This window comes from Euprymna scolopes, chromosome 30 (assembly GCF_053919585.1).
Source record: "Euprymna scolopes isolate OS-2025 chromosome 30, ASM5391958v1, whole genome shotgun sequence".
NCBI classification, from domain to species: Eukaryota; Metazoa; Mollusca; class Cephalopoda; order Sepiida; family Sepiolidae; genus Euprymna; species Euprymna scolopes.
Window position 1 is genome coordinate 95,353,491 of NC_136511.1, and position 25,392 is coordinate 95,378,882.

The 25,392-nt window shown below is 36.2% G+C and overlaps 1 protein-coding gene across 1 annotated transcript; it reads left to right on the top strand.

Annotated features, from left to right (window-relative positions):
* The first annotated feature begins 23,794 nt into the window (after positions 1 to 23,794).
* Positions 23,795 to 24,553, top strand: LOC145254546 (uncharacterized). The gene has a single exon (XM_080113071.1). The coding sequence runs from the start codon at positions 23,795 to 23,797 to the stop codon at positions 24,551 to 24,553; it is 759 nt and encodes a 252-aa protein (XP_079969197.1).
* Positions 24,554 to 25,392: the final 839 nt, after the last annotated feature.

A 25,392-nucleotide genomic window follows, 5' to 3' on the forward strand; every position in this document is an offset into this window, starting at 1 on the left:
AAAGTATGTAAACAAATCAATGGTATTGAAATTATGTAAAAAAAATCAATGGCATTGAAAGTATGTAAAAAATCAATGGCATTGAAATTATGTAAAAAATTCAATGGCATGTAAATAACGTAAAAAAAATCAATGGCATTGAAAGTATGTAAACAAATCAATGGTATTGAAATTATGAAAAAAAAATCAATGGCATTGAATTATGTAAAAAAATACATTGTATTTAAATTATGTAAAAAAATTAATGTCATTGAAATTATGTAAAAAAATCAATTACATTGAAATTAGAAAAAAGTGCATGGTATTGAAATTGTGTAATAAAAATATCAAAGGCATTGAAATTATGTAAAAAAATCAATGGCATGTAAATTATGTAAAAAGATCGATAGTACTAAAATTATATAAAAAATCAATGGCATTGAAATTAGATAAAAAATAAATGGCATTGAAATTATGTAAAAAATCAATGGCCTTGAAATTATGTAAAAAAATCAATGGAATTGAAATTATGTAAAAACAATAAATGGTATTGAAATTATGTAAAAAAAATTAATTGCATTGAAATTATTTTTAAAAAATCAATGGTATTGAAATTATGTAAAAAAAGTCAATGGCATATAAATTATGTAAAAAAATCAATGGCATTGCAATTATGTAAAAATTCAATGCCATGTAAATTATGTAAAAAAATTAATGGCATTGAAATTATTTAAAAAAATCAATGGTATTGAAAATATATAAAAAAAATCAATGGCATATAAATTATGTGAAAAAATCAATGGTATTGGAATTATGTAAAAAAAAGTCAATGGCATTGAAATTATGTAAAAAATTCAATGCCCTGTAAATTATGTAAAAAAATCAATGGCATTGAAAGTATGTAAAAAAAATCTATGGAATTGAAATTATGTAAAAAAAATCAATGGCATCGAAATTATATAAAAAAAGTAAATGGCAAATGTAAAAAATCAATTGTATTGAAATTATGTAAATAAATAAATGGTATTGAAATTATATAAAAAAAATCAATGGCGGTAAAATTATGTAAAAAGTCAATGGCCTTGAAATTATGCAAAAAAATCAAAGGCATTTAAATTATGTAAAAAATAAATGGCATTGAAATTATGTAAAAAAAATCAAAGGCATTTAAATTATGTAAAAAAACAATGGCATGTAAATTATGTAAAAAATTTAATGCCATGTAAATTATGTAAAAAAATCAATGGCATTGAAAGTATGTAAACAAATCAATGGTATTGAAATTATGAAAAATAATCAATGGGATTGAATTATGTAAAAAAATACATTGTATTTAAATTATGTAAAAAAATTAATGGCATTGAAATTATGTAAAAAAATCAATTACATTGAAATTAGAAAAAAGTGCATGGTATTGAAATTGTGTAAAAAAAATATCAAAGGCATTGAAATAATGTAAAAAAAATCAATGGCATGTAAATTATGTAAAAAGATCGATAGTACTAAAATTATATAAAAAATAAATGGCATTTAAATTATATAAAAAAATAAATGGCATTGAAATTATTATGTAAAAAATCAATGGCCTTGAAATTATGAACAAAAAATCAATGGAATTGAAATTATGTAAAAACAATAAATGGTATTGAAATTATGTAAAAAAATTAATTGCATTGAAATTATTTTTAAAAAATCAATGGCATTGAAATTATGTAAAAAAGTCAATGGCATATAAATTATGTAAAAAAATCAATGGCATTGAAATTATGTAAAAATTCAATGCCATGTAAATTATGTAAAAAAATTAATGGCATTGAAATTATGTAAAAAAATCAATGGCATTGAAAGTATGTAAAAAAATCTATGGCATTGAAATTATGTAAAAAAATCAATGGCATCGAAATTATGTAAAAAAAATCAAAGGCATTGAAATTATGTAAAAAATTAATGGCATTGAAATTAATGGCATGTAAATTATGTAAAAAAATCAATGGCATTGAAAGTATGTAAAAAAGTCAATGGCATGTAAATTATGTAAAAAATCAATGGCATATAAATTATGTAAAAAAATGGTATTGAAATTATTTTGAAAAAGTCAATGACATTGAAATTATGTAAAAACATCAATACCATTGTAATTATGTAAAAAAAACAATGGCATTGAAATTATGTAAACAAATCCATGGCATATAAATTATGTAAAAAAATCAATGGCATCGAAGTTATGTACCAAAATCAATGGCATGTAAATTATGTAAAAAAATCAATGGCATTAAAATTATTGAAATTATGTAAAAAAAATCAATGGCATCGAAATTATGTAAAAAAAACAATGGAATATAGATTATGTAAAAAAAATCAATGGCATCGAGATTATAAAAAAAATCAATGGCATGTAAATTATGTAAAAAAATCAATGGAATTAAAATTATTTTTTAAAAGAATCAATAGCATTGAAGTTATGTAAAAAATTATTTGTATGTAAATAATGTATAAAAAATCAATGGCATTGAAATTATGTCAAAATTCAGTGGCATTAGAATTATGTAAAAATCAATGGCATTAAAATTATGTATAAAAATCAATGGCATTGAAATTATGTAAAAAGAATCAATGGTATTGAAATTATGTAAAAAATCAATGACATCGAAATTATGTAACCAAAATCAATGACATTGTAAATATGTAAAAATATCAATGGCATTGAAATTAATGAAAATATCAATGGCATTGAAAGTATGTAAAAAAAATCAATGGCATATAAATTATGTAAAAAAACAATGGTATTGAAATTATGTAAAATATCAATAGCATTGAAATTATGCAAGAAAATAAATGGCATTGAAATTATGTAAACAAATCTATGGCATATAAATTATGTAAAAAAATCAATGGCATCGAAGTTATGTAAAAAAATCAATGGCATGTAAATTATGTAAAAAAATCAATGGTATTGAAATGATGTAAAAAAAATCAATGGCATTGAAATTATGTAAAAAAAATCAATGGCATTGAAATTACGTAAAAAATCAATGGCATATAAATTATGTAAAAAAATCAATGGCATCGAAATTATGTAAAAAGTCAATGGCATTCAAATTATGTAAAAAAAATCAATGACATTGAAATTATGTAAAAAAATTATTTGTATGTAAATAATGTATAAAAAATCAATGGCATTGAAATTATGTCAAGATTCAATGGCATTAAAATTATGTAAAAAATCAATGGCATTAAAATTATGTAAAAAAATCAATGGCATTTAAATTATGTAAAAAAATCAATAGCATTGAAATTATGTAAAAAGCAATGACATCGAAATTATGTAACAAAAATGAATGACATTGAAAATATGTAAAAATATCAATGGCATTGAAATTAATGAAAATATCAATGGCATTGAAAGTATGTAAAAAAATCAATGGCATATAAATTATGTAAAAAAATCAATGGTATTGAAATTATGTAAAAAAATCAATGGCATTAAAATTATGTAAAAAATCAATGGCATTAAAATTATGTAAAAAAAATCAATGGCATTGAAATTATGTAAAAAAAATCAATGGTATTGAAATTATGTAAAAAAAATCAATGGTATTCAAATTATGTAAAATAATCAATGGCATTAAAATTATGTAAAAAAATCAATGGCATTAAAATTATTTAAAATATCAATTGCATTGAAATTATGTTAAAAAAAAATGATCATTAGTATGCCCCATATTTAAAAATTCAGGTGATTGGGCAATCTCCCTCTCAATACAGATCAATGAGTCTCCTGTGCTTCATGAGTAAGTTGCTAGAATCTGTGTTTAATAGGGAAGTAGTCAATCACCTCAGCAAAAATAACCTCCTCTGAGACATGCAGTATGGTTTCCGTCCTGCTAGATCTACAGCAGATGTGCTAACAATTATATCTCATAGGATTAGTGAATCTCTCGATGGAGGTTTCCTTTCTAAGACAATTGCTTTTGACATATCAAAGGATTTTGATAGGGTATGGTATAAAGGTCTACTCCACAAGATCTCCAGCTATAGTATAGCTGGAAATGTCTTCTCAATTATTAAACCCTTTCTCTCTGATAAGTTGAGAGTAGTGGCTGATGGGCAGAAATCACAAGCTCACAGTATTAATGTTGGCATTCCTTAGGTGTCCATCTTGGGTCCAGCTCTTTTCCTTATCTATATCAATGATCTCCAAAATCTCATCCTAAGATCATTCGTCGACATTTATGCTAACAACATTACCATCTATAGCAACACTCCAAAAGTCGTAAATGAACAAGATCTCTTTGATTCTCTCTTCTTTAATCTTAAGCACTTGGTGCAATGAAGGAAGGGGTGGTTGGTTAATTTTAATGCATCCAAAACCAAGCTTCTATCTTTCCATCATCAATGCTCTGATCCCTGTCTGGCATGAATTGAATGAATGGCTCTCGTCTTGGGGAGGCTCTATGTTTTGACAAGCTTCTGGTCTGACTTTTATTTCTGATCTGAAATAGAACTCCTACATCCACTCCGTTGGTGAGGTCACTGGAAAAATGGTGAGATCATTCTACCATTTCAGTAGATATCTCACTGCCGATGAAATTCTTTACCTATATAAGAGTCAAGTACGTCCTAGGATGTAGTACTGTTGCTACATCTGGGCAGGAGCTGCTAGAATACATATCCTGCCATGACAGAGTTCAAAATTGACTTCATAGCCTAGTAAGGGATACCCTTCTCTCTTCCCTACAACCTCTTTCCCACAGAAAAAATGTTGTGAGTCTACTTTATTGTCATTTTCATGTTGTGAGTCTGTCTGTCTACTTTATTGTCATTTTCATGTTGTGAGTCTGTCTGTCTACTTTATTGTCATTTTCATGTTGTGAGTCTTTTTTTTTTTTTTTACATAGGCGTCACCACATTATCAAGGCCCAGAGGCCACTCAAGGATAAGGGTTAAAGAGTGTACAGTAGAAATTGGTCAATATAGTAATCATTAGTAATGAAAATTTGGTAAATTTGATAACTTATATGGAACGGCTCATCAAGAACTTATTTACTTTACACTTGAACACAACCATATTGTAGTCAGCCGGAAAGCAAGAAAACGGAAGACAATTCCACAGGCGTGCAGTTCTAAGAAAGAAGCTTTGTTCATGGAATCTACGTTTAGGTTTAGGCACAGATAAAGAGTGGGGGAAATTATTGATAGTGTTTACAGCTAGACGAGTGTTTCTTGTGAAAGTTTGGCGAGGGGGGACCATAGATTGAAGCTCAGTTGAACACTTTCCATGAAAATAACGATACATCACAGACAAACTCGCAACATCTCTTCTGTGAGATAGAGGTTGCAAGGAGGAGAAAAGGACATCTCCTACGAGGCTACAAAGTCTATTTTGAACTCTATCAAGGCAGGACAAGTCCTTTCTAGCAGCTCCTGCCCAGATGTGGCAACAGTATTCCATCCTTGGACGTACCTGGCTCTTATATAGATAGAGAATAGCATCAGCAGTGAGATATCTACCAGATCGATAGAAAGATCCCACCATTTTTCCAGCGGCCTTGGCAACAGATTTGATATATGTGTTCCATTTAAGATCAGGAGTAATGGTCAAGCCCAGAAGCTTGTCAAAACTTGAGGCCTCCTGAAGACGAGAGCCATTCATTTCAATTGATGACAAATGTGGATTAGAATGTTGATGATGTAAAGAGAGAAGCTTGGTTTTAGATGCATTAAAAGTAACCAGCCACTCCTTTCCCCATTGTACTACGTGATCAGAGGAGAGAGAATTGGAGAGAACTTGGTCGTTTACTGTCTTAGATGTGCTACCATAAATGGTAGTGTCGTCAGCATAAATGTCTACAAATGATGTAAGGATATGATTTGGAAGATCATTAATGTAGATCAGGAAAAGAGTTGGGCCCAGGATGGATCCCTGAGGGACACCGGCATTAATACTGTGAGCTTCTGATTTTTGCCCCTCAACTACTACTCTTATGAACCTATCAGAAAGAAATGATTTAATAATTGAGAAGACTTTTCCAGCTATACCATAGCTAGCGATCTTATGAAGTAAACCTTTATGCCATACCCTATCAAAGGCTTTAGATATGTCAAGAGCAATTGCCCTAGAAAGATTGCCACCGTCGAGAGATTTGCTAATCCTATGCGATATAACTGTAAGGACATCTGCTGTAGATCTAGCAGAACGGAAACCATATTGAGTGTCACTAAGAAGGTTATTTTTGTTGAGATGGTTAATTACTTCTGTATTTAACACAGATTCTAGCAACTTACTCATGACGCACAGGAGACTTATTGGCCTGTACTGAGAGGGGGATGAGCGATCACCTGAATTCTTAAATACAGGGCATACTGATGAGATTTTCCAGGGAGATGGGAAACTATTCTCCTTAAGACAACGTTTAAACAGTTTTGTAAGTATGGGCGCTAGTTCAGGTTGAAGTTTTTTGAGTACTATAATTGGAATACCATCAGGGCCAGTTGCTTTACTCGAATCAAGGTTTTTGATTAGCTTCGCAACATCACGTACAGATATACGTATATCACATAGCGTGTTTTCTGATACAGGAGGAAATATTGGGGGTTGGCGGTCTTGGTCGCAAAGGGTAGAATTAGCTGCAAAGTTCTTGACAAAGAGTTTGGCTTTGTCTGATGCTGACGAGATTACCTCAGGTCCATTGATAATAGTTGGGATGGAGCACACGCTTCTGTTCAGGATTCTGTTTGCTATTTGCCAAAACTGGTGGGAACCAAGCCGCTGCTCAGCTACTTTTGACTTAACAGATTGAGCATACAACTCTCTTGCGTTCCTTATTACTTTCTTACAATGGTTGCTGGCAGTCCTGAAAACGGCTTTAGTTTCCATACATCTATTACGTTTGAAGCAGTGGAAAAAGTGATTTCTGTGCGCAATGGCAGCAGCACATTCTGGAGAGAACCAAAGCTGGCTGTTAGGTTTTTGCTGAAACTTTTTAGAGGGTATGAAATGGTCAATACCTACAATTAACCATTCAGTCAGGTCTAATACTATAGAGGACACATCCTTTTTAAACATGGAATGCAGAGGTAGATCAGATATAAATGTACGGAAGCTATCCCAGTCAGCCTTAGTGTATCGATATACTGTACGATGAAGAGGTACGTCTGGGGACTTATTACATTTCATTTTTATCTTAATTGATACAACAGAGTGGTCGGAAGATCCAAGAGGCGACAGAACAGAAACTGAACATAGTTCAGGGCAAGTTGTGAGAAAAAGGTCTAGTAGGCTCGCATACTGGCCGTCATTATCGGGCACACGGGTAGGTTCCTGAACAATCTGAGTGAGGTCATAGGCAATGGAGAAATCATGACAGAACCTCCCCTCATCATCGGTCTTGTTTGAGTGGGTCAACCATTCGACGTTGTGAACATTGAAGTCTCCACATACGTGAATGTTAGCTGAAGGATAAGTAGAAAGGACTTGGTCAATTTTCTCAGATATGCTTTGAAAGATAGTAACTCCGCTGTTGTGGGGGCGATAGAGAGTAAATATAAATGCAGTAGTGTGAGCTAAAGCAACCCAGAAGCACATATAGGGTAAGTTAGGATCTTCCCTGGAGATGTCCCTCCCACATGGAAAGCTATCTTTAATATAGGCACATATTCCATGCCCATGGCGATCTTGGGGGTCAGATTTAGAAGTTAAGTTAGAGTATCCTGTAATTGCAAACTCATCTAGGGAAATAGCCTGTCCAATGCCAGTTTCACTTAAAAATAAAAGGTCTGGTTTAGTCTCCTGTAATTGGGTTTCAACCTCTGGAAGGTTAGAACGAAGACCCCTGATGTTGGAGAAGGAGACATGGTAGTAGGGGTCTACGTTGGAAGTTGTAGAACCGGGTTTAATCGTGTATTTTTTCTTGAAACTTGTCATGATGAAATTTTGGAATCTGTCTGTCTACTTTATCGTCATTTTCATGTTGTGAGTCTGTCTGTCTACTTTATCGTCATTTTCATGTTTTGAGTCTGTCTGTCTACTTTATTGTCATTTTCATGTTGTGAGTCTGTCTGTCTACTTTATTGTCATTTTCATGTTGTGAGTCTGTCTGTCTACTTTATTGTCATTTTCATGTTGTGAGTCTGTCTGTCTACTTTATCGTCATTTTCATGTTGTGAGTCTGTCTGTCTACTTTATTGTCATTTTCATGTTGTGAGTCTGTCTGTCTACTTTATCGTCATTTTCATGTTGTGAGTCTGTCTGTCTACTTTATTGTCATTTTCATGTTGTGAGTCTGTCTGTCTACTTTATTGTCATTTTCATGTTGTGAGTCTGTCTGTCTACTTTATTGTCATTTTCATGTTGTGAGTCTGTCTGTCTACTTTATTGTCATTTTCATGGCATCTGAGCTCCAATCTATGGTCCCCTCTTCCAAAACTTTCACAAAAAACACTCGTCTATCTGAAACCACTATCAATAATAACTCTTTATCTGTACCTAAACCTAAATGTAGATTCCATTAACAAAGCTTCTTTTTAGAACTGCACACTGGTGGAACTCTCTTTCGTTTCCCTACTTTTCAACTGACTACAACATGGTCATCTTCGAGTCCATTGTTAACAAATTCTTGATTCTTAAGTAATCCAATTTACCAAATTTCTTTACTATAAACGATTACTACGATATTGTCCCATTGACTACCGTACACTTATCCTTGAGTGGTCTCCGTGTCTTGATAAGTGGTTATTCCTTTGTAAAAAAAATTTTTTTTAAATATGAAATCATCTAATAGAAGAAGCAGATAATATTAAGATATTCAAAACTTGAAAATCCATAACAAAATAATAAATGTCAAGCTTAAGATTCGTTCTAGGAACATTTGTATTTATTTGGAATTGTTAGTTTCCACTGTAAAATTTACAAAATAATTTCATACCATTGACATCTGCATGTGATTGTTGTTCGTTGACTGTGAGTGTACTGATTGTTACTTACGGCACCAGAACAGTTTTTTGTGGATCTTGTCTGCATTCAATCGCATTTGTTAGGGATTAATTGTAGGATAAATTGTTCATTTTTCAGACAATGATTTTTTTATAGAATGTTGTGTATTGAGTAGATAATTTTATGGTATTTATTTGTTTCCCCACCAAAGCAAATTAGGCACAAGGCCGTTTTTAATGTGGGGTAAAAACCAGCTCCCCTAAAAGTAAGCAAAAAGGGAGCACTCTGGTTACCAAAAATAATAATTGTCCCAGTATAGAGGGTTTCCCCTAAATTGACTGGTACAAATTATCTTAAGTGCAGCATCTGCAGAACAGGCCAAAAACAACAGAAAAAAGGCAAATTTTCAATCGGAATTTTCTAAATTGCTCCCCACTGTGGCAAAATGTGGCGCAAAACCAGAGGATGTGGAAAATCAGCTGACATAAAGGCCACTCTGGTTAGGGGCAAAACTGTTGAAAGTCCGATAACTCTTGTATCTCTATTACCTCCTTTTCCCTGTACATATCCCATAATCCCTTTTTTGTTCTTTTCCCTTAATAAAGAGTTCTTCTCATCAGTGAACACGTGTGTCTATTTTCCTCCTTTGAATTCCTGTTCATTATAATCTCTATTCCACTAAAATGCACCACTGAACAGGTTATGGGCCCAGAAGCAATAATGGAAACAGATGAAGCAGACTATCTTTCGACGGAGATGAAGCCAAATACGAAATTTGAGAAGTAAAATTCTTAGGCCATTTACGTATGCTCGGTCTAAAAGACGCCACCTTAGGCGTAAACTCTACAAATGAACACGACAATGAAAGAAATGAGGAAGCGTATGCCGAACTGGTACAGTTTCTAGACGATAAAAGCTTATCCCTGATAATGAGAGAAGCTGCAGACAATGGAAGAAAAGCTCTAAAAATATTACGCAAACATTACGCAGGAAGAGGGAAGCCTAGAGTCATTTCTTTATACACCCAACTAACGTCTCTCAAAAAGAATAGCGATGAAAGTGTCACGGACTACGTTATAAGGACAGAAACCATTCTAACAGCCCTCAGAAATGCCGGACAGACAGTGGACGATGCTTTAATCATCGCAATGATATTAAAGGGATTACCTAGCCAGTTCGACCCATTTTCTATATATGTGACTCACAGCAACAAAGAACTAACGTTCTCGGTATTTAAAACCGAGCTTCACAGCTTTGAAGAAACTCTGAAGCACAAAAACGAGTCTAGCAGCAACGACGTGATGAAACTAACTTCATCCTTTTCGAGAACTGCTGTAAGTAACAATGACCGTGACGAGCGAGACACTACATGCTACATGTGTGGCGGAAAAGGGCATATATCTACAGACTGTGCCAACAACAAACGAAAAATGTGGTGCAACTACTGCAAAGCCACCACTCATAAAAGAGAGTCTTGCCACTACAAACGTAGGGACACTATGAAAAAGGCAGTGGACATTGAAGAAGAATATATGTTCACATTCAAAATGGAGGACTACCACGTGCGGAAGATGACGTCACCCACGGGTTTGCTTGTTGACGCTGGTGCCACTGCTCACATCATTAGAGATGAGAAGAAATTTAAAAATTTCGACCAAACATTCCAGCCAGAAAACCACTACATGGAGTTAGTGGACGGAGCAAAAACCAGCGGCGTTGCATTAAAAAGACGCAGAAATACCCTTAGTAGACGAAACTGCGTCACAGTTAAAAATGGCGTTATTGATACCTTCCTACCCACAAGACATTTCCTCCGTAAAAACTGCTACTAAAAACGGAGCAACAGTCATTTTTAAAGAAAATAAAAATGAACTTGTACATAAAAACGGCAGAAGGTTCAAAATATATGTACATAAAAGACTGTACTATTTAACGACTACACAGAATGAAAGCACCGAAGACAGCTGCCATCAATGACGTCGACACGTGGCATAAAATACTCGGCCACTGTAACTATGACGACATAACGAAACTACCCACTGTAGTTCGTGGGATGAAAATAAAACCAAAAACGCAAACAATAGAAATTGCAATATTTGCATTCAAGGAAAATTCCCTCAAAGCAGAAACAAACATCCGGACGAACGAGCAACCAGCATACTACATCTAGTTCACTCGGACTTAGCCGGCCCTATAAACCCGGCAGACTTAAACGGAAATTGATACGCTGTCTCATTCACTGATGATTTCTCCGGTGCTGTATTTGTGTATTTTATTAAAAATAAAAGCGACACCACACTCGCCGCCGAAAAATTCATTTGGGATATCTCACCCTACGGCGAAATAAAAATATTGAGGACAGATAACGGCTCAGAATTTAAGTCGAACGATTTCCAGAAATTAGTCTGCAAAAACAAAATTAAACATGAGACCTCAGCACCATACTCACCTCACCAGAATGGAACAGCCGAAAGAAATTGGCAGACACTGTTCGAAATGGCGAGATGCATGATCATAGAGAGTGGATTACCCAAAACCCTGTGGACCTATGCTGTCATGACATCCGCAGTTATACGAAACAGGTGTTTCAACAACCGCCTGAAACAAACTCCATATTACGAAATAACCGGGAGGAAACTCGACCTCTCGAAAATGCACATCTTCGGTTCGGTGTGCTACACCTACTCCAACACAAGAGGGAAACTGGACCCAAAATGTCAGAGAGCGATATTTATCAAATATGACAGAATCAGCCCAGCATACCTAATTTACCACCCTGAAAGTGAGAAAGTGTATAAACACAGACAAGTAAAATTCATCAACAACTCTGACGTACAACAAAACCAAACTTCTCCACCAAGCAATAATGACGAGGACTTCCTCCAAAGAGATTTGACAAAAAATCTAAAACCGAAAGAAGACCGAGAACAGTCTAGTGTTGATGAACCACTCAATATCATAGAAGAAAGCACGGAGATGCCCAGAGCGGGAACACAAGATGCCCAGCTACTTAGAGGACTATGTAACGACAGTTCAAGACGAGAGTGGTCACACACTTGTCAATCTCGACTACTGCTACAAAGTCGCACATGGTGTACCACACACCTATAAAGCAGCTACGACCTCCCCAGTGGCACACCATTGGATCAAAGCAATGCAGGAGGAAATCAATTTCCTGAAAGAAAACGACGTGCACAAGCTGACACTTCTACCCAAAGGCAAAACAACAATCAGCGGTAGATGGGTATACAAAATTAAAGAAAACCCTGACGGATCCCCGAAATACAAAGCAAGATTTGTTGCAAAGGGTTACAACCAAACCAAGGGGGTAGATTATACAGAGACTTTCTCCCCAACAGCTGACATCACATCAATCCGCATACTAATGCAAGTAGCTATCCAATACGATCTCATCGTACACCAAATGGACGTCAAAACGGCGTACCTCCATGCCCCAATTGACCACGAGATTTACATGGAGCAACCAGAGGGATTTGAAGCGAGATGGAAAACGGGCGAGAAACCAGTCTGTATGTTAAACAAATCCCTATATGGACTGAAACAATCGGGCAGAAATTGGAATCAAACCCTGCACGACCACCTCACCAAAAATGGTTTCATTCAGAATAGAGTGGATCATTGTGTCTACATGCGACACGACAGCAAGGAACGAATCACCATCATCTCATGGGTCGATGATTTAATTATCGCAGCCAATAATAATGATTCGCTCAACACTACCAAGCAGATGTTAATGTCCGAATTTCAGATGAAGGACCTTGGAAAACTCTGGCATTTCCTAGGAATAGACTTCGACATAACTCAAAGTCGTATACTGATGAGCCAGGAATGGTACGTCACAAAAATACGGGAAAGGTTCGATATGACCAATTGCAAACCCAGGACAACTCCATGTGAACTAAAGTGTGATCTAACCGAAAATGACTCTGACCTCATCGACCCCAGAAAGTACCGTGAAGTCGTCGGCAGCCTAATCTACCTGATGATCTGTACCAGACCAGATATAAGCTATATCGTTGGCAAGTTGTCCCAACACTTATCAAAACCGCATGAGCAGCACTGGACAGCAGCCAAACATGTACTGAGGTACATAAAAGGTACTATGCAACACCAACTATGCTATACAAAATCAAACGATCAACTCCAGCTATTTGCGTACAGCGATGCCGATTGGGCATCAAACCAATACGACAGACACAGTATATCTGGATACTGTTTCAGCTTAACAAAAGGCGGTCCACCCATTTCCTGGAAGTCGAAAAGACAACCCACGGTAGCGTTATCCATATGCGAAGCCGAATATCTGGCATTAGCAAAAACAACCCAAAAGTATGTACCGCACACATTTACTAAAAGAAATGGGCTGGTACAAGGGATACACACCCATTAAAATATTCGAGGACAGTCAAAGCGCTATAGCACTTTCTAGAGACCCAGTGCATCGACAAAGATGCAAACACATAGACATAAAATATCATTTCATCAGGGACGCTTTGAACAACGGCAACATAAATGCCCCATTGCCCCACAACAGACATGCTCGCAGACATCACGACCAAACCCCCAACCCGAGCAAAACTAGAAAAATTCAAACCACTTTTATTCGGACTTTAAATTCGTCTTTTTGCCGATATGATGCTCTTATATATACGCATATTCTTTTTTTATAAACACACACAAAAAAAACAAAAAAAAAAACAAAAACGCTCACACTGTAAGAGCAAGCAGGGATGTTGAAAGTCCGATAACTCTTGTATCTCTGTTACCTCCCTTTCCCTGTACATATCCCATAATTCCTTTTTTGTTCTTTTCCCTTAATAAAGAGTTCTTCTCATCAGTGAACACGTGTGTCTATTTTCCTCCTTTGAATTCCTGCTCATTATTATCTCTATTTCACTAAAATGCACCACTGCGGCAGTGCGGCACTGCACCAGTCAACAAAAACGAGTCAGCAATGAACCTTGCAATAAGCCACCACCACCAACTTCCATAAAGAAAGAGTAATGCCTGGTAGAATACGCCTCCTATGACCGAATCGAACCTTACTTCATTCCAACAAAAGAAAGCTATGCCCAGCAGTGAGATCGTCCCTCATTGGCATAATTGTGTCATTACATAATATAAAATCAGTCGGCGAGCCAGACATTTTAAATGTTGGTGCAAGGGAAATAACTCCAGCATGAATTATTTACAAAATGCATGAAGATTTCCCTCCCTTGTAAAACAATTTAAATTACTTTGTGACTAAAAAAATAATTGATACCACATATATAATTTAATATTCTTCCACTATTTTTTACTAATAATTGTCAATTTCAATCAAATTATTTGTTAAAATCTATGTTTATTCTTCGATTTATCAAAAAATGTTGTCGATATTAAAGTTTCAGCTTTAAACAATGACATTATATGCAAGAACGTAAAAGGCGTCTGCTCAATATGCAACAATGCTGCTTGATTGCTTGACAGACGAAGGGAAAATTTCATGATAAATATTGAAAATTTCATAATTGTTATTTATTTATTTATTTATTTATTTATTGCATATGGGGAATTTCCATTCCCTCTTGTCGAGAATTGTAAATTCTCAACATAAAAAAAATAATAATAAATAAAACGATCTTATATCTAAGCTCATAGGAAGCCTTCGTGCGACACTGCAGGCAGGCAGCAGCAATGCAGCAGCAGCATCACTCTTGTCATAAGAAATCAGTAATTTCAAGCCTCGTTTATTCTAACAAAATCCTCACTTCATTAATCCTTCATTATGAACATCCAACACAAGAAAATACTTATATTGGAACAATTTAAATTAATATTTCTAACACGTAAAAGAATGTTGTTTATTTTATTAATATAAACTAAACAGCATTCTTTTACGTGTTAGGAATATTAATGTTAGTGATTTTTCATGTTCTTTGTTGAATGCCGTTATTTTTCGGATTTCATTTTTATTCCTTTATGTAAGGATGTAGATTGATGAGTCCTTTCTGTTAATCGGCGATCCCATTAAATTTATCTTTAATTGTCCCGTGAATATACTCCTACAAACTAAATCCGGCTGTGGATGTGGTTGCCTGTAGGATTAGGCTAACCAGCAGTCTGGCATATTAACTGTTTCTAATTAGCAGGGTGGGGGTGGAAGTAAACAGCGAACCTAATTCTTGTCCCAGTTTGTAACAGTTCCGAGTTATTGCTTGTTTGTTTGGGGGGGGGGTCAGAATATCCGTTTATTTACTTTTATAAATGTAAATTTTTCATATAAGTACCTTTAGTTAATTTTTCTTTTTCACTGTTGATTTTTGCACAATTTTTTTAATAAGAAGAAATAATTCGTAATCTTTATTTTATCAAATAAGTTTTTTTTTTTACATTGTTTATTTAAAAAATTTTTTTTTAATACGCCCAATTACGTTCTTTTAATAAATGTGAAAACCCACGCAATTTATTACGATCCTTGTCACTATTTATGTTCAAGTGAGAAAACCTTGCCAATAATTCCATTTTCTGTACTTCTGAAAACGCCTTTATTTAATCTATTACGACCATTTTTAATGTTTTGTTAAAATGAGAAAAAATTGAAAGGAATTTGAAAATATTTAAACTGTCGAATAGAAAGTTTTACTTCGGAACAGCCCTTTATTAAATCTATTATATGTTCTTTACACATCATGGATGAAATTGTTGAGGAATTTTTACCTCTAACTAACATGTGTTTTCTGGATTACTGCTTGAAAGATATTTTGCGAGAAACGAGTGCACAATGAAGACGCTGGAGTGGTTCTAATAATACTGTTCTAAAAAGAGTAAAAAGAAAAAAATTATATCTAAAAAACATTTTGCTTCAGAAAGAGAAAGATTTTTCTCTCTTGCGTTTCATTATATATTTTAATTCAAATTCTATCAGACTCTAATCTTATATAGAGTCCTCACGACCACACAAATAGTTACAAACATTGACTTTATGCCAGGACACTTCTTTTAAGAATATTTATATATTGCTGCTGGGTATTCTGTGGGCGTTCAACATAAATGAAGACACCATCATCATATTATTCTAGCCTTTTTGTTAAAACTGTAAAAATATTTATCTAAGCAAGTGTATATATTAATACAGTAGCGAATAGAACAATAAAAAAGAGGTGAGTTATTTATTTTCCCGATTTAATAATGCAAGCATGACCGTTGAAAAACAATATAAAGTAGTGATTCTAAAAATACAAAAATAGATGAGTTGAGTGCCATCATCTATAATCGAAAACGAAACCAAAACTTATGAAGAATTCTTGGCAAAATTATTTATTACAAGAAATGGAAAGACACAACAATTATTAAACGACAGCCACTCGAAAGGAAAAAGATGCAAGCGTGACACACAAAGTAATACAAACACTATCGTATTAATATATAGATTAACGAAAACACCAGCATCGGCCGGTCGGTCAGTTGATGTCTCTCTCTCTCTCTCTCTCTCTCTCTCTCTCTCTCTCTCTCTCTCTCTCTCTATCTATCTATCTATCTATCTATCTATCTCTCTCTCTCTCTCTCTCTCTCTCTCTCACACACACACAAACAATAAAAAATGTAAACAAATTAAACAGTGAAAAAACAACAAGTAACTGCTATGAATATGATTACAAAAAATAAAATTACAGAAGCGCATTATTTCCCCCACACACACACACATATAGATAAGCGTAAGTACACACACAAATGAAAATGTAGTAGTAGTAATAATATTTTGAATAACAAAAAAAAACAGCATCGGTCGGTCGTCTGGTCTCTCTCTCTCTCTCTCTCTCTCTCTCTCTCTCTCTCTCTCTCTCTCTCTCTCTTAAGCAATAAAAAAATAAACAACGAAAAAAACCCAAATAAATGCTGTAGATATTATTACAAAATATAGAACTGCAGTGATGCATCAATTTTTGTCCCAAATATTTTAAATTAGAAAATTTATAGTGTCCGCCGGCTGAGAGGTTTGTATTATCGTTTTTTTACTACGGAATAACTTAAAATCAATTATTTCTGAACAACTTTTGCATTTACCAGAAAGATAAACCCCTAAATTTATAAAACTAAAAACAAATATAGTGGTGAGAACATGCTCATCGAATGCCACCTGGAGCATTTGTAAATGTATATTCTGGAATTAATGTGTAATCCGGAATTAAATCTCAACCAATGAAATTTGCCGGAAAGCGTGACACACAAAAGAACACACACGCTATCATATTAACATATAGATAATCGTTTTCGCCTTGATGCTGATTTTGACAACCTTTTATTTTTATTTTTTGTTAGAGGTTGGGACACATTTACCTATCTGTGATAACATACATCGGTGATTATCGACTAAATCCCCTACAATGATGTTATTACAAAGAAGAAATGTGCAGAAATGTAGCGATGGCTATTGTTGTGTTTGTCCCAAATGCATAAAAAATAAAACTGCTTCTGTGCTCCTTTTTTAACAATCTTGTTTGATGCTTAATCAGCTGAGTTGATTTATTGATGATCCATAAGCTGCAAATCAATGTCACAATGCAAATCAATATTACAATGCAAATCAATGTCACAATGCAAATCAATGTCACAATGCAAATCAATGTCACAAAAGAGACAAGAGTTTGTCCATGAAGTCTTTTGGACTAGTATAATTTTCTTTGTAAAATGTGTGGCATGTGCTTAATTGACAATCTGTTGAAATGGATGGTCCTGGTTGTACAGTTGAAATTGCTGAAAATAAATTTATGTATCGCAAATTGTGGATGATATAAGGAAGGACAATGGGTTCTCGGTATGGTGGAGCTATAAATGTGACGATGATGGTTCCGGTTGAAAAAAGAGATGCTGAAACTCTTTTACCCATCATTCCACAATATGTTCGACCAGGAACACACATAATAACTGATGACTTTGCGGTGAACCATAAGTACAATTTTGTGGATCCTGATAATCCAACAGTATGCACAAACACAATTGAAGGATCCTGGAATATAAGTGAAAATAAAAGGTATGAGAAGTTGAAACTACCTCCAAGAATTTTTTTGGCATCACTAATTTAAAAAAAAGTTTTTTTGCCAATATCATCTACTGGATTCATATTATGTTTGAAAGCATGTTTGCATTAAATTTGAAATATTCATATCTTTGAAACTGTTATTATTCATTAATTTCTGTGAAAATGTGTTTATATCTAAAATATTAAACTAAAAATATTTAGTTAAAAAATGGTACATGCTATACATTCATAAAAGTAAATAAACATGTAAAAAAATCTTTATGGACATTCTCCTTTATTATATTTAAAGAGAGTATATATTTAAAAATGTGCAAAAAGAAACATATTTATTCAAAAAATTTATACTTGGTTCATCAGAGGAACAATTTTTCTTTATTTTTACTTTTGTTTTTCGACCCAAACAAGGCACAAAGAGAGGGGCTACTATTTGGGATCAGATTTGCAGGGATACTATTTAGGGAGTTAGGCAGCACGATGTCTGTTCACATTACATTTGAATTTCTGCATGTCAGTAGAGTCAGTGAAGCCCAGGAGGGAATTCCAAAGTGCAGTAGTTCGAGGGAAAAACTATTTCAGTAGCAGGCTTTATGGCACGTAGGGATCTGTACAGTTTAGGGGTGGGATTTTGCTGCTTGCCAGGTTTGTCCTGGGTATTTACGTCGAGGGACTACTAGTGCTTTGAGTTCGTCACAGCACTTGCATTAGAAATATTTCTAAAACAGGCACAAGGATAACATGTTTCAGTGATGGGACAGAGGTTGGCATTTAATCGATAGTGCAGGACAGGTTGACGAGTCTTTTTTCTGAACTCTGTCTATGAGCGGAAGACTAGTGACAGATGCACCAGCCCAGATGTGGTAACAATACTCCATGCATGGGTGAGCCTCAGACGTGAGTAGCCTTTTAGCACAATAGAGAGAGCCCACATTCCTCGCAGCAGCCTTGGCAATTACCTAAATATATTTGTTTCAATTCATGCTGTCTATGAATGTTAAGCCTAGGAGCTTGAGGGAAGTACTTTCAAGCAGAGTATCACAATCAGTCGTTGAGAAGGTTGACAAAAAAGTTCTTGCAGTTTTTAACTTTTAAATTCAGGTGAACATATCTCGACTCAAACAAAATTTATTGATCAAAATGAGCACCATCAGAATCAACACACTTTTGCCAACGCAAAACAAAAGTGTATTTATGTCAGTAATGTAAAAATCTTGTGTTCTGGTGAGTATAAGGTCGCTGAAGGCGTTTTTGATATCGCTTAGGTTTTTGAAACATTTCTCATGCAAAAAGTTGTCGAGATGCTTGAAAAAATGGTAGTCGGTAGGTGAGAGGTTTGAAGAGTATGGCGGATGAGGCAGAGTTTCATAGCCCAATTCATTCAACTTTTGCAGGGTCAATTTAGCAATGTGCAGTCGGGCATTGTTGTGAAGGAGAATTGAGCCTTTTCTGTTGACTAATACTGGGTGTTGTTGTCGAAGTTTCTGATGCATTTCATCCATTTGTTGACAGTACTTATCTGCCATAATGGTTTTGCCTGTATTCAAAAAATTGTAATGGATGTGACTGGTTGCAGACCACCAAAGAGTCTGCATAACTTTCTTTTGATGCAACTCTGGCTTTGGGAAGTGACGTGGAGCTTCGTTGGTGTCTAACCACTGAGCTAAGCATTGCTGCTTGTCATAAAGAACCCACTTTTCATCACAAGTCACAATTTGGTCGAGAAACAGTTGCATAAAAGAAGGGAAGATAACACTTCGTAATGGCGTTTTTTTTTTGGTTGGTGTTCAATTTGTGTGGCATCCACTTATCAAGTTTTTCTGTCTTTCCAATCTCTTTCAAGTAATTGGAAATTGTCGTATATGTTACGTCTAATTCAGAAGCAAGTTCTTAAACAGTTATGCATGGATTGGCTTCAACTAAGGCTCTTAATTGATTTATTGAGATTGTCGGACTGACTTCCTCATATTGGTTGTTATAGTCACAACGTTTCGGCCGCTTTGTCCTCCAGCCTTCATCAGGTGTTTTGTATCGAACTGGGGAACCATTTGTTAGGAGTCTCGAACCCAACCCTTTATTATTATTACAGGGGTACCGTGTTCGGACTCCAGTTAGGCTCTGGGACATAGTTGCTGATTCTCTGTTTATGAATGTTACTTTTCACTGCCTTCGTTCAGGATTGAACTCAGCACCTTTGGGTAACTGTAAACTTTGATACAACGTCTAAGACCACTCGACTAGGACACTTCTTAGTTGTTTTTTGTTAATGTTAAACCTATGTTGTCATTCAAGGTTTTCTCTCTCTATCAGAGGTGTCCAAATTGCATTCAGCTCTATGCCTGGTTTGTTCAGTAGTTGTTATGTCCGAGCATGTGAGCTGTTTCTTTAAGTTTTCTCACTTTCCAGTGGGTCTCTCTGTTTATTATTTTTGCAAGACAAACTAGCTGTGGACCTCTCCATAGAAGAGCGCACATGTGTACCATTGCCAAACTTAATGGAAATGCTGACATTCTACATAGAAACAACCTACTTCAGAATGGGTACTGACCTATATCGACAAGAGGAGGGACTAGCTATGGGCTCGCCATTATCACCAGAGATGGCGAACATATACATGGAATACTTCAAAGACATGGCCTTAGGTTCAGCTCCCTTAAAGCCCACCATGTGGCTAAGATACGTTGATGACACCTTTATACTCTGCCCTGATCAGGAAGATATCCAGGCTCTCCTACACCATGGGAACTCAATAAGACCATCGATACAGTTCACAATGGAGAAAGAAAAAGATAACCAACTCGCCTTCCTTGATATACTCATATCACGCACAGAGCATGGGTTTAAAACATCCGTATATCGCAAGCCTATCTTCACTTCAACTCCCATCACCCATACAGTATCAAACATGGAATCGAACACTGCCTACAACATCGAGCAGAGACAATAAGGAGCGACACCATTACATACCACCAAGAAAGGGTCAGGTTGAAGAATACCCTCCGTCGTAACAACTACCCTGATAGCATACTATCCACCAGACGTGTTAATAGTATAAGAGAGGAGAATGAAGCCCAAAAACCACTAACGGTCTGACTACCATACATACGAGGCATCTCCAAAAAGATTCAGAGAATATGTGCCCCCTACAACATGAGGACGGTATTCAAGAGCGAGTCAACACTCAGACGACACCTGGTACGAGTGAAGCCCCGCATGGAGGAGAACATGACCAAGAACTGCATATACATGCAGTTGCAGAAAGGTTTACAAGGGTGAAACATGCCGCCCTCTTAAAGTAAGGGTGGAAGAACACCGAAAAGCGGTAACTAAAGGGGAGACAAAGAAATCGGGTATAGCCAACCATGTCTGGATAGAGAGGGAGTACCATCGCCCCCTATGGGATGAAGTAAAGATAATAAACAGAGAGACCCACTGGAAAGTGAGAAAACTTAAAGAAACAGCTCACATGCTCGGACATAGCAACCTACTGAGCAAACCAAGCGTAGAGCTGAATGCAATTTGGACACCTCTAATAGAGAGAGAAAACCTTGAATAACAACATAGGTTTAACATTAACAAAAACCAACTAAGAATTGTCCTAGTGACATATGGCCGAGTGGTCCTAGACGTTGTATCAAAGTTTATAGTTACCCAAATCTGTAGAGAATAATACATAAGTTACCTGGGTGTAGCTGCCGGAGGGGACGATGCTCTTCCGACAGCCAAGAAGAACAATAGCCTTGTTGTTATTTATACTAATAGAGTAAGGTAATTGTTATAAAAACCTTCCTCCTTTGTTAAGAGTACTTCATAATTTTTTTATGTTACTGTGGTTACAAGACCTGAGAAGAAAGTCACAAAGAAGATTGTATTTTTTTCGTAACGTCACTTCAGGTTAGCTACTCTCAATTATATGACTTTTTTTTTTAACAATTTGCAAAAAAAAATACAAAGTTCAACACAATTTCCTAATGGAACTTTGAACGTCATTAGTAATAGCAATTATTGACAATTCTGGAAATTGTCAATTACCCTTACAGGGATATGGAAACCTCTGATACTTCAACTGTGGCAGATTCCAGGGAGCGACACCTTAACCGGATTTCCATTCTGAAGATGAAAATCAAGGGTAGGCTTCGTTTTTCCCGTGGCACAGAGATTACTCCTGCTATATTTTCTGTATTTCACAGAGAAATTTTGGAGTATATCAACGGAATTGAAATCTCCATCTGCAAGTTGCAACTTTCCTGTGTCTCCGAAGAGGAAAGAGAGCTTATGGAGTCCGATTGACTAAGTTACCAGCTGAATATACAGAAGGAATTAGAGGATCTCTCTCTCCAGTTACATCCTCCAGAGGTTGGTGGTTATTTGGAGCGACTTTCCCTGCCTTATATGCCTGGACCTTCTATGGATAGAGCTCATTCGTCATTCTCTGTCAGACTTCCTCAGGTTCAGACCACCGGACCAACGTTCAGTGGTTGTGAAATGGAAAACAATAGAATGAGTTTTTACAATTTTTTGTCAAGATTTGAAAATTGTGCAGCAGCATGGCAAATGATGCAGAAAAATTGAACTTTTTAAAATGTTTTCTGTCAGGGAGACAGCTGCTGCTGATTAATCATTTGAGTTGTGTCGATGCAAATTATCAGCAAGCACTTGCAGTATTAAAAAGAGAATATCTAGATGTTAGTGACATCATTGATAAGATATTCCAAGATATTATTGATTTCTCCCCCAAAGGGGAGAGTTCTTATGAGGATTTTGGGAGTTTCATCAGCAGAACTGCTTCCATCCTGGAAGAACTGGCCAGCTCTCTCGATTGTGATTTCTCTGAGGATGGTTCAGCAGGGGCCCGATTAATGGCCAAAATACTTTTTTGAAATTTCTGAGGCATTAAAGGGAGAGCTTATTCAGTTATCAGGCACTAGAATTCTTTTTCTGTCAGTTTTGTTGCGAGACACCAGTGAGACAATCAAACACTTGCTAATTAAAGGTAGCGGGTTGCCTGGTGCTTATAATAGCCATCAAAACAATTCTCGGGTAACCATTTCAAAATCTAGAGGAGCCACTACAAACCGAGATGTTTCTTTCCGCATAGATTGTCAGACTCCCTCTGGTTACTCGAGTAAACTACCTCCTCTTATTTGTGTTACCTTTGGTCGAGGAGGAAGGACTGTCTCTGTAAATTCCCTATTGGATACTGGCAGTGGCCGAACGTATTTGTCTGGTGATGTCTTGCATTCCTTGGGTTCCTTGAGTTCTGACAGTTTGGATTGTCATTTGAGACTGACTACTCTTCTTGGAGAATGTGAGCAAATATACAGAGAGGTGAAATTGGACGTGGACTTAGGGTCTGGTCATGTGGGGCACTTTCCGGTGCTGGTTGCCAACACATTGGACCTATCTTTATATTTAAAAAATTGGCACTTACTGTTGGAAGAGTTCAAACAAATTGGATATTCTCTGGCTGGGCAATTTGAGTCAGGCACTGATTTGGTGGAATTATTGGTCTGGATCTGGTGCAACATTTGGGTCCCTTACAGTTGATGCCTTGCTTGGGAGGTCGGGCTTTCTCTGTTCCTGCTGGTTTGATTCCCTTTGGTGAGGTAGACTCTTTTTTTCCTACAAATCCTGACCCTATTTCAAGAGATTCTACATTGTTCAGTTCAGTAATGAAGAATATTTCATCACATGTTTGCTTGATCCTGGAAGCTGATCCTACCAATGCAGACCCCTGGGTGGATGTTTTCTCCTTCAGCAATGTGGAAAGAGGATTGGAGAAAATGTTCAGCCTTGAGTCGTTGGGCATTCACGACAGAGAAGAGATTTTAGGATATGATCAGGGTATGATTCAGCGGTTTCAGGAATCTATAACCTTCAGGGATGGGAAATATCATGTGCAGTTACCCTGGCATGCAGATAAACTGGCTCTAGTTCCTTCAAATCATGCTATTGCTTTGCACATTTTGGATCGTGTGGTTAGGAGCCTGGAGAAAAAGGGGCTGTACCAAGAGTATGTGTTCCTTCAGCAGCAACAGGAGGGCATTATTGAGGAGATACAGGTGGATCCTCAAAATTTTGCGGATTATGTCTGGATACCTCATCGACCCATTTTCAAGACAGATTCAGCAGCTACTACTAAAATCAGGCCAGTATTTAACTGTAGCTTGAAGGTCGGTGGCTCTGCTTCTCTTAACGAGGTGGCCTACTCTGGTGTGAAGATGACAGGAGATATGTTGGACTTGTTGATGTCTTTTAGATCGAATAAATTTGTCTTGCTTGTGGACATCAGGAAAGCTTTCTTGATGGTTCGCCTTGCACTAGAGGCAGACAAGAACAGGTTCTGCTTTTTTGTTAAGGATGGTGATCGCCTTCAATGTTTCCACTATGCCACTCTGATTTTCGGATTTACCTCGAGTCCCTTTATATTGGGGAGTATCCTGAAGTTTCATGCAGCCCAGTATCCTTTTGATGAATGTCGAGTTGCGATAGAAAACCAATTTTATGTTGACAATCTGATGATGACTGAGTCTGACCCAGCAAAGCTTGTAAGGCTGTATTCTCAGGTTAGGAGGCGGTTGCAGGAAGGTGGATTTGTGGTATAGTCATGTAACTCAAACTGCGACAGCCTTAGGGAGGAGATGAGGAAAGATGGTATATTGAGTACTCATGAGGTCGGATGGGAGATAGTGCTCGGGTACCGGTATGATCCTATTTCAGAAAAGCTCCGCACTGCCCCTGTTAAGTGTGATGGCAGTGCATTCGGAATCGGCAAGAGTATTTGATCTCATCTCTTTTGCCTGTTCGTGACTATAAGGAGTAGGATTTTGGTGGGAGAATTGTGGAAGCGAGGTGTGAAATGGGATGAGGAAGTCCCTCCAGAGTTTCAGTCTTCTTGGAGAAACCTGGCAGAAAACTTATCAAAATTGAGTGACATGCATTTCTGCAGACAGGCTCATGACGGGAACCGACCTGGAGAGCTGTATCTGTTTTGTGACGCTTCTAAAGAAGCATATGGATTTGCAGCCTACTATGTTCAGGACAACAATTCTGCATTGATCTTTGCCAAAGCACGAGTTTCTCCAGTGAAGGATAAGACATTACCAACTTTAGAATTAATGGTGGTATTTCTTGTTCTGAAGTGTTTGCCCACTATATTGGTTGGATGCAAGGGTGTCTGCCCTTCTAGGTTGTGCGTGGTGACAGATGCACAAGTAGTACTGTCATGGATTTTGTCAGAAACGATGACTAGTAAAAGTATCTTTGCTAGAAACAGGCTGAAGGATGTTCTGCTAATGAGCCTGGATTTGGAAACCAACTACGGCATCAGGCCAACCTTCAGATATGTTTCTACCACAGAAAACGTGGCCGACTTAATCATGATTAACGATAAGGAAGTTCTGGGAGAACTTTGACTTTTGGTACCATGGCCGTTCTTGGTTGC

Excerpts from the sequence above, each read along its gene's own strand:
- LOC145254546 (XM_080113071.1), top strand. The coding sequence starts at position 23,795 with ATGATTCAGCGGTTTCAGGAATCTATAACCTTCAGGGATGGGAAATAT.